This window comes from Trachurus trachurus (assembly GCF_905171665.1).
Source record: "Trachurus trachurus genome assembly, chromosome: 21".
In the NCBI taxonomy this organism is placed as follows: domain Eukaryota; kingdom Metazoa; phylum Chordata; class Actinopteri; order Carangiformes; family Carangidae; genus Trachurus; species Trachurus trachurus.
In genome coordinates, this window is record NC_139899.1 from 30703065 (window position 1) to 30714365 (window position 11301).

General features: G+C 38.4%; 1 protein-coding gene across 2 annotated transcripts in view; it reads right to left on the reverse strand.

The window, feature by feature from the left end:
• Positions 1-10781, reverse strand: part of epsti1 (epithelial stromal interaction 1) — a 28376-nt gene extending 17595 nt beyond the window's left edge. The window contains exons 1-7 of one of the 2 annotated variants that reach the window (XM_083997059.1): positions 10601-10781; positions 10436-10570; positions 9115-9173; positions 8935-9018; positions 7687-7760; positions 7059-7142; positions 1311-1384 (exon numbers count right to left, since the gene is read on the reverse strand). In XM_083997059.1, the coding sequence (XP_083853185.1) occupies positions 1311-1384; positions 7059-7142; positions 7687-7760; positions 8935-9018; positions 9115-9173; positions 10436-10570; positions 10601-10656 (566 nt within the window). In that variant the 5' untranslated portion in view covers positions 10657-10781. Of the gene's footprint in view, positions 1-1310; positions 1385-7058; positions 7143-7686; positions 7761-8934; positions 9019-9114; positions 9174-10435 lie in introns of both variants that reach the window. The other variant, XM_083997058.1, reaches the window with a different exon arrangement.
• Positions 10782-11301: the final 520 nt, after the last annotated feature.

Here is an 11301-nt window from a genome sequence, read left to right on the forward strand (position 1 = left end):
CTGTGTCCTAACCTCTGTTAAAATGTCTAATGTTCCTCTTCTGTGTTTTATTTTGAAGGTTTGATCCATGAGAAGTGTAGTTTTCAATCTCCTCTCTCAGCTTCTCTCTGGAGCTCTAGTAACAACAGGTCGGTGTCAGCCAATCAGAAGAGAGAAGGAGGAGGAGGCTCTGAGGCTCTCCTCTGATTGGCTGACTGTTTTCTAAAGTGGTCCAATTAAAAAAATAGAGCAGATTTCAGAATAAAACACTCAGAGAAACCAAATCCTGCAAAGTTGTTGGATGTTTGGGTCCAGGTGGTGAGGGGGCGGGGCTTAGTTGTGACATCACAAAGTGACAGGAAGTCCTGACGGCTGGTTTTAAGGCTCAGTTTCTGAATACAGGCTGTGTGCATTTCTCTGTGGACTGAAGCTTTGATACTTTCACAGTATTAATATAGAACCTAGAGCTGCTTTATAATCACACTACACATGGACATCTACCTTTATACTGTATGGAGCTTTAACACAAACATCTACCTTTATACTGTATGGAGCTTTAATACAAACATCTACCTTTATACCGTATGGAGCTTTAACACAAACATCTACCTTTATACTGTATGGAGCTTTAACACAAACATCTACCTTTATACTGTATGGAGCTTTAACACAAACATCTACCTTTATACTGTATGGAGCTTTAATATGAACAAATATGTGCAGAACTACCGGCAATGACCTAATTAGCAGATGCTAATATGCTGCCGCTCTTAATTACAGTGGTGAATGTGGTTAAACTAGTATCTTGTTAACGTTTCCTGCTCAACATGTTTGAGACACTCTGCACCTCCTGACATTAGCATGTAGCTCGCTGCTATCTCTTAATCTCTCTTAATATTGTTTATTCAGTCTCTGTCATGCAGAGTTAACATCCTGCTCATTAACATCTCCTCTGGAAAAAAAAAACCTTCTCTCTCCACACGCTGAGAAAAAACAGGCCTTCCAGCTGCTGAGTCATTTCAATGAAAGGTGAACCAGAGGTGAAGCTCATGTCACCTGTATTTATGTTTACTCCCACTCCGCTCTGTTCTTCCTTTTTTCTGCGAACAGGAGACGAGTCCTGATAAAAAACTCGACTGTGATAATCACAGGTCAGCCGAGGGTCAGACGTTCGGCGCTGCCTTTGTTAGATCCTGTCACCTGATGCTACATCTATAACAACATGGAGTAAAGAGAGAACAAAAACACAACACAACACAACACAACACAATATGATACTGTTGTGTTGTGTTGTGATGATGAGACCCAGGTGAACCCGATCCAGTTCTGACCTGAGGTGATCCTGCTGCAGCTGCTCCCTCCTCCTCTGCTCCTCCTGCTGCCTCCTCTCCTCCAGACGCTCGGCCTGCGGAGCAGCACACTCAGTCAGTCACAGGGCAAACACACAAACACACACCACACACGATTTATGTCACTGATGTTCACTACTGATGGGAATAACGGCGTTATACAATAGCTGCGTTACAAACGGCACTACTTTTTTTCAGTAACGAATAATCAAAAAAGTTACTGTTTCCCTCGTTATAACATCGTTACCGTTACTGACATAAAAGGCGCCGTTACTTGGCTCAAGAAGTCCCGTCACAAAATAATAATACACCCGTTAAAGTGTACGTTATATAGCCTACACATTTGTTTCAGTCCATTAACTAGTTGGAAAAAAGCTGTTTATCTGGAACTAACCATTGGTTAGGAGGTTATGGGGGCGAGTCTAATAATTAATTAATAGTAATTTGACATATTTGAGCATTTTATAAAAAAAAAAAAAGGAACACAATAGTTACTTTTCCTGGTAATTAGTTACTTTTATAATGTAGTAACTCAATACTAACTCAGTTACTTTTTGGGGAAGGTAACTAGTGACTATAACTAATTACTTTTTTAAAGTAATGTGCCCAACACTGCTGATCACTGACTGTAACGATGCTGCAGTTACCAGTGACGAACATAGCATAGCATAGCATAGCATAACATAGGATAGCATAGCATAACATAACATAACAGCAGAGCATAGCATAACATACATAACATAGCATAGCATAACATAACATAGTATAGCATAACATAACATAGCATAACATAATATAACATAACATAACATAACATAGCATGACATAACATAGCATAGCATAACATAGCATAGCATAGCATGACATAACATAGCATAACATGACATAACATAGCATAACATAACATAATATAACATAACATAGCATAGCATAGCATAGCATAGCATAACATAGCATAGCATAGCATAGCATAGCATGACATAACATAGCATAACATGACATAACATAGCATAACATAACATAATATAACATAACATAGCATAGCATAGCATAGCATAGCATAACATAGCATAGCATAACATAGCATAGCATAGCATGACATAACATAGCATAACATGACATAACATGACATAACATAGCATAACATAACATAACATAACATAGCATAACATAGCATAGCATAGCATAACATAGCATAGCATGACATAACATAGCATAACATAACATAACATAACATCATAGCATAGCATAGCATAGCATAGCATAGCATAGCATAACATAACATAACATGAGCTAAACTGTTTTCTTGTCTGTAACAACATCTATGTCCCGTCTGTCCGTCCTGGGTGAGTGATCCCTCCTCTGTCTCTCACCCTGAGCTTTCTCCTGTTTTTTCTTGGGAGTTTTTCCGTCAGTGGATGTGAGGGTCAGAGGTCAGAGGATTTTGTTATGATGCTGTGTGAAGCCCTTTGAGACAAACTGTACTGTACACTAAAAATAGGCTATACAAATAAACCTGCCTTGACACTGTAATTACAGTTATTGATGAGTCACGATGACATGAGCAAAAGTTTGAGCTGAGGAAGTGATCTTATAATAACCACACTATTAAACATTATTAAATACGTAATGCATAATTTATGAATCATTCTTAAAGGGATATTTCACCCAAAATTGAAATTTTAGTCCTCCGTGGCTTCTCTGAGTTACAGGGGGTCTCGGCGTAGCAGTGCATGTCCATATAACGGTTGCAAATGGATACCAACTGTCTTCGTAACAAAAAGACACACCAAAAAACATCCAAATACCTCCATGCTGCTCGTATGTAAAGGAACCAGGAAGAGGAGCTTCGAGAAGCTTCTGCTACAAAACAAGCTTGAAATATAGACTTATTTAATTTTTTTCGAGACAATTTCACATTTCAGGGCTTCAATACAAGACGCACATTACATACGAGCAGCATGGAGGTATTTGGATGTTTTTTGGTGTGTCTTTTTGTTACGAAGACAGTTGGTATCCATTTGCAACCGTTATATGGACATGCACTGCTACGCCGAGACCCCCTGTAACTCAGAGAAGCCACGGAGGACTCTGAAACTTCTCACAGCCCTTAGTCGACATGAGGGGGAGTAGATAACGAGTTCATGAATTTCAATTTTGGGTGAACTATCCCTTTAATACATTGATAAGTATTAGTCTGTGATGTATGAATCTTTAATAATCTCATCTATAATCAGACATCTATTCATGTCTGAATCATCGTCTGTATCAGAGCAGCTTCTAAACAGTTTGTTCATCCACTAATGAACCACTGACATCTGATAAATATGTCACTGCATGATTATTAATCCAGATTTACGCATTTGTTTCTGTGTTTATGAAACATATTAATCCATAAAATGCTTTATAAAGGACAAATTAAGTATTTAGTAATACTGAGTAGTTATGTAAAGTGTTACTGTCAAATTTCTTGATGAGTTTTTACAACAACAACGATGAAATACTGAGGAACAAGTCGGGAAATTACCAGGAACAACAGCAACAACACCTTTTATTTTCACTTTTAGTTTGAGATGATATTGTTATCAGTCTGTTATGTCTCATTATAGGGCTGATGTGGTCTGAACTCTCAGTAATAATCCTCCTCCTCCCGGTTTTTATCTGAATAGTTCCTGTCAGTGGCTGATGACATTACGTCTGAGCCTCGTGGTTTACATGTTGATTTTTTTTTACTGGATTACAGATTGTTTCCTCTGGTTCCACAGCTCGTCAGTATTACTAATAATCAACAATAATCACATTAATCACTTCCTCCACTTCACATTAAAGTCCATTAATATCCATTAAACTCCATTACACCACGAGTCGAGGTCCAGACAGACGTGGAGGAGAGAACATGTCTGAGAACCGACCAGAACATTAATCAGGTGTCAGTCTGATGATGATGGTACCAGTGGATTTACTGCTGCAGCCTCAGGTGGAGGTTTGTCTCTACTGACATCTAGAGGACGGACGTGGAGCTGCATATACAGTTTCAACATATACTTGAAATTTAATGTGTTTTCTCTGCAGCAGTGGTCACTTTATTAGGAACACCTGTGCAGTCTAATGCAGGAGATCTGATATACTGCAAAACCTCAAATGTCTTACCAAGAATATTTGTCTTATTTCTAGTCAAAACAAATCTCATTATACCTAAAATGTGTACATTTATACATCTACATACATAGTTATACAGAAAAAGTAGCTTGTTTTTAGACACTTTTTACTTATTTCAGGTCTATTTTCATTTGAAATAAGTAGAAAAATCTGATAGTGGAGCAAGTTTTTCTTTCTTATTACGAGCACAAAAAAACTTGCTTTCACTGGCAGATTTTTCTACTTATTTCAAATGAAAATTAGTTTGAAACAAGTGAAAATGATCTAAAAACAAGTTAATTTTTAGGTGATGAGTCTTATTTAAAGTGGAAAGAGATGAGTTTAGACTAGAATTGAGACATTTTGACAAGAAATAAGACAAATATTCTTGAAAAGATTTTGAGTTTTTGCAGTGTAATACACTTGATGTCCTGTCATTAAAGTGTTGATTAAATTACACTAGCAGTCAAAAGTTTGGACAGACCTTGTCATTCAGTGGTCTTTCTTTATTTTTATGACTTTCTACATTGTAGATTCAAACTGAAGACATCAAAACTATAAAGGAATGCATATGGAGTTATGTTGTAAACACGAAAATGTTAATTAAAACCAAAGTGTTATCTGTCACCTGACCTAAACCCAGTGAGATGCTAAAAGGTAAAACAGTCACAAAGAGCTCAGCAGCTCTGTCACCTCCTTCAACACTGTTGGAAAACAAAAACCGTTCGACCTCATGAAGCTGAGGACAGAATTAAAAGTCTGCAAAAAGCTGTCATCAAAGAAAATGCTCGCTTCTACTTTGAAAAATCTAAAATATACTGTAGGCTATAAAACATATTCTGCTTTGTTTGACATTTTTTTTGTTGACAACATAATTTCATATGTGTTCATTTATAGTTTTGATGCCTTCAGTTTGAATCCACAATGTAGAAAGTGATGAGAATAAACAAAAACCACTGTGGTACAAGAGATTGTGAAAATACTTCAGTTTATTTCACTTAGAACCAAAATATGGAGAAATGGCCAATTAACTTATTTCACATTTTTCTCTAGTGGGTAAATTCTGTATTTCAAAATAAAGTGTGCAGTCTATTGTTGCTGGAACAAACTGTCTGACTCGACATCATTATAATCAGAGGAAGTGTTTCTAATATTCTGTCCACAGCTCCTCTGTGTTTATGAGAGTGTCAGCAAAAACTGAACTTTATTACCTATTCATATTATATTTTAAAAAAACAATTAGACCCAGTTTGTTGAGAAAATATATAAGTTTTGTTCTGATTTGTTATGACATTTTAGTGTGAAATGACCTTTAACCTGGAAACTAACAGAGATTTAGGATTGACTGTTGACCTGCAGCTTTTGCTTTGTTAGGTAATGATTTATGAAATAAAGAGAGGCAGATTATATAAGACTATTCTTCTTTCGGCTCCTTTTCATTCAAGATTTTTAGACTTTTTTGGGGCATTTGAATCGCTTGTTCGGTCGATGAATGAATCAAACTTCATACATCACATCAGATCCACCGTGTTCTGTCTCTTCGAGGCTTCATGAAGGAGACTGAACTCTCCTGAAGATGTTTGTTTCACCTCTCGTCCAAACGCCGACCGGCTGCAGCTGAAGAAACGTTACGTTTAGGACCAGAAGTGAAACGTCCTCAAAGAACCTGGAGAAAAGTTCAGTCTCCATTGTAGAGCTCTGCACTGCAAAAACTCAAAATCTTTCCAAGAATATTTGACTTATTTCTTGTCAAAATGTCTAATTTCTAGTCAAAACTAAACGCTTTTCACTTAAAATAAGACTCACCACCTAAAAATGAACTTGTTTTTAGATCATTTTCACTTGTTTCAAACAAATTTTCACTTGAAATAAGTAGAAAAATCTGCCAGTGAAAGCACGTTCTTTGCTCCACTATTAGATTTTTCTACTTATTTCAAGTGAAAATATGCTTGAAAGAAGCAAAAAGTGTCTAAAAACAAGCTACTTTTTATTTGATGAGTCTTATTTTAAGTATAATGAGATTTGTTTTGACATTTTGACTAGAAATAAGACAAATATTCTTGGTAAGATTTTGAGTTTTTGCAGTGTAGAAGACACGACCACGTCCGTACTCTGACCTGTTCCTCACTCGTACGTTTCTGCAGCCACAGTTTGATGAGTTTCGGAGGTTTTCTCTTGAACTCATCATGGACCATAATGCATTGCAGCCACAGGCCCCGTGAGGCTCTGAGCTGAGTAATAAGTGGTGAAACCCTGTGAGCTCCGTCCACCTCGCTGCATTCCTGCCGAGGAGCTCTGGCCTCTGCGGATCTACAGGAAATCACTTCTTCGACTGAAATAGAAGCGGATTAGAGGAGGCGCCAAACCGGTCAATTATCACCTCATTGCAGAGGAACTCCCTGCAGTATATACGGGACTTTAATGGAAGATCTGAGAGCTGTGTCCTCAGATATAATTAAAATACAAGTGGAAGGAGTGCTGAGCGATTTAAGGACAGTTTTATGATTAAAAAACACATTATTTTACTCTATTTTTCTTTTTTTTTGCCAAATGCCAAAGTCCATATTCTTGTTGTTTTAATCTGGCTCTCACCTTCTGCCTCTGCTCGGCCTTCATCCTCTGCTGCTCCTCCTCCTCCTCCTGCCTCCTCTTCTTCTCCAGCTCCTCCTGCTTCAGCTGCAAACAACAAATCATGATGGGAAACATGTTTAAAGGGATAGTTCACCCAAAATTCAAATTTCACTCATTATCTACTCACCCTCATGTCAACTAAGAGCTGTGAGAAAAAACATCCAAATATGTCCGTCTTGTATTGAAGCCCCGACATGAGAAATTGTTCCGAAAAAAATTAAATAAGTCTATGTTTTAAGCTTGTTTGTAGCGGAAGCTCCCAGTGTCTCGGTTGAACAATTTCTCATGTTGGGGCTTCAATACAAGAGGGACATTACAGACGAGCAGTATGATGGAGGTATTTGGATGTTTTTTGGTGTGTCTTTTTGGACGAAGAAAAGTGGTATCCATTCACAACCATTATATGGACAAATACTGCTGCACGGAGACCCCCCTGTAACTCAGAGAAGCCACGGAGGACTCTGAAACTTCTCACAGCTCTTAGTCCACATGAGGGTGAGTAGATAATGAGTGAAATTTGAATTTTTGGTGAACTATCCCTTTAACTCAAATCTGTTTAAGGCTGCCTGTGGTTTAAAGAGACCTTTACCTTCTTCTGTAGTTTGGAGCAGCGCAGGTCGGTTTGCTGCCTCTGTCTGACTTCTTCCATCGAGACGTTTCCACCTTAAAAGACAGATTGCACCAAATCACATCAGTTTGAAATCACAATAACATAATATTAATGTTAATAAAACAAAAATAGGAAACTATCTCATGACTTTATACAGAGTGGAGTGTAAACTTCTGCAGGAGGAGAAGAAGGATTAAAAGAGTGGAGACTTGTTTTTAACCCTCCTGTTGTCCTTCTGGGTCGAATGGGCTCTATGCACAGCTCCACCACTTCCTGAATTAAAGGCAGGTCCTTCATTTCATGTCTTACATTATTGGACAAACTGATTAATCCAGGTGTGTCTGACCATTGTGACAACTCAGGCACACCTGGATTAATCAGTTTGTCCAATAATGTAAGACAGGAAATAAAGGACCTGCCTTAAATTAAGGAAGTGGTGGAGCTGTGCATAGAGCCCATTGACCCAATCTGTTCCCTTCCTTCTTTCCACAATCCTTATTCCCTTCCTTCTTTCCTTCCTTCCTTTCTCCCCTTTGCCCTTACTTCCTTCCTCTTTTGATCCAATTGACCTGATCTGTTCCCTCCCTCCATCTTTCTTTTCTTCCTTTTTCCCTTCTTCCTTCCTTGAACGAATCTGCTCCATCCCTCCATCTTTCTTTCCTTCCCTTTTTCCACAATCCTTATTCCCTTCCTCCATTCCTTCCTCCCTTCCCTTTGTCCTTACTTTCTTCCTCTTTTGATCCAATTGACCTGATCTGTTCCCTCCCTTCTTTCCCTTCTTCCTTCCTTTTTCTTCCTTCCTTGAACGAATTTGTTCCCTCCCTCCATCTTTCTTTCCTTCCTTTTCCCCTTCCTTCTTTCCACAATCCTTATTCCCTTCCTTCCTTTCTTCCTTCCTTCCTTCCCTTTGTCCTTACTTCTTCCTTCCTTTTTGACCCAATTAACCCAATCTGTTCCCTCCCTCCTTCTATCTTATCTTCCTTCTTTCCTTCCATCTTTCCCTTTGTCCTTCCTTAATTTCCTTCCTTGACCCAGGAGGACAACAGGAGGGTTAAACTGCAGTGTGATGGCTGTATATACGTATATGTCTATATCTACCTATATAAATGTAATGTTTCAAAATGAAAACCCCTAACCCTAACCCTAACCCTAACCCCCCTAAAAAAGAAGAAAAAAGTTCATAATAAAGTTGGATATGTTTGAGGCTGAGATGTTGGATGTTGTTACCCAGTCGCTCTGGATTCTCATGAACAGATGAAACTCTGTTTGCGTCTCTCCACCTCTGAAGCTCCTCCTCTTCTCTCTGAGCCACTGGAACAAAAACAACAACTTTATTCCTCAGAAAAGAAATTCAAAACATGTATGAGGATGAAAATAATACATTAAAAAGAAGTCAGCGTACTGTACCTCTTCTCATCTCACTCCTTCGAGATTCGTTGGGTGGGATCATGGTGAAACTTCCTAAACTGAGACAAGGACACAAACATCAATAATTCACTGTGATACTCCTAATTCTGTTGTGATTGTTTTTTAGTGTAATAATAATCTAGAGTTTAGGTTTTCACAAATGAAACTGCTGCATTTGAGGTCTGTATGTAAATTTAAGGCTGAAAAAGTCAGATTATCCATCTGCACCATCTGAGCTTCATGTTGTCGTGACCTAGAAATTACAATAAAGTTCTGTCTCTTTGAAGGACGAATGTTCTCATTTTAAGACGTTTGATAAATAAATTAAAATTATAATTTGGACATCAGCACCACAATAGTTTTATTCATTTAACATGTTAAATAAAAGAAGTTATAACGGAGACACAAACTCTTCTTGTTATGTATTTGTGATTTTTACATTTTTAATACTGTGTGTAGTTGATTTGTACTACTGAACTATAAAGTTATGTTTGGTGGCTCAGAAACTAACAGTAGCCTACTGAAACTGAAACAAAAAATTAACTTACTAGAAAATAAAAAAATTAGATACACAACAGTAACAATATAAATGATAAATAGTGTGTGTTGTATATTTATGTGCAGTGTAAATAAAAGCACGTGGAGGAGGGTCAGTGAATTAAATAGTCCAGTGTAGAGAATCATTGCACAACAACTTGTATTAATGTCAAGTAAAGTTTTAGCAGCATCTGCTCATATAACCACTATAAATATGATGCTGCGTTCAAGGGACGTGGGACAAAAGTTAACCATTCGATTCGTGGCTATTGATTATAATCAAATGAGAATCAATCAGTGTTAAGAATTAAAACTGAAGTCCACAATTTACTTTAAAGTGAATACTATTTATTAATATAGAGCTGGAAAACAACACAGCCCAGTTTTGGAGTCAGTAGTAATATTATTCATTGTAATGTAGCCTATATTTTATCAGCCATATGATGATATGGTTGTTTATTTTGATTTTAAAAACAACAGTTGAACCAATATGTGTTTGTTTAATATTTCTTACTCTCTCTCTCTCTTTTTTTTTTTTTTTTTTTTTGTCATTTTGTGTTAAAAACGTTGTAAGAAACGCGACAGTGCTGGGATTTACGGACTGCCAGTGAAGGCACCGTTCCTGTCTCTACTTCGGAGAAACGAAAGTGAAAGGAAACAACGACGACGACTCACTGTAAACACACAAGATAACAATAAAACTTGTAAAATAACATACGACGAACATCATTAAAAAGCAGAATGAGCCTTTTCTTTACAAACTGGGACTCGTGTCGTCTCTTACTACTGAGGCCGTCGGTCCGTGGCAGCCGCAGGTGGGTTTCCTCCTCCTCCGTCAGGTGCATCGATCCTGGGGGAGTTCTGCTCCCCTGTCTCTCCTCCTGCTCCTGCTCCTGCTCCTGCTCCTCCTCCTCTTCCTCTTCCTCTTCGTCCTGCTGCTCCTCCTGACAGGTGGGGGTCTCTCCTGGGGGTCACCTGGTCTCTGTAGCGCTGATGAGGATCCATCTGGACCGGGACAGACTAGAGAGTCCTCAGACCTGGACTGAGATCAGATCAGGACTGACTGAGGTCACTGAAGCACCAGGAGCAGAGACCAGGAGGAGGCAGAGCTGGTGCTGCAGCGCCTCCTGCTGGAGGAGCAGAGAGGAGAGGAGAGAGGAGGAGGGGAGGAGGCACTGGCAGGAGGAGGTCACTATTCTACTGGACTTTTGCTCTCTGTCGATTGGACCACTTTGTGACTTTGTGACATGTCAGGCTACAAGACGAGAATGTTGTTCACTCACGACGGACAAATATAGACACGTGTAGACACACACGTAATCTGTATGGACTAGAGCTAGACTGCAGCGTATAGCCTACTACCTACCGTTGTAACATGTTATGTCAAAATGTCATAAGAAAAAGAAAATGTAATTCAAAGTTCAATTCAGTTCAAAGTGTTTATTGTCATTTGCACAGTGGAAAGGTGAGTTTCCCTGACAATGAAATTCTTACTTTGCTGTCCTCGTCATAGAAGCCAGCACTTTGTAATGTCAAAATGTAAAAAGAAAAAGAAAGGATTATGATGAAGATAATTTATTCTGTGGGTAACAGGTCAGGACTAACAAAAACAAGTGTAGAAAAAAAAAGGGAAAGTACAGTATCTGCACA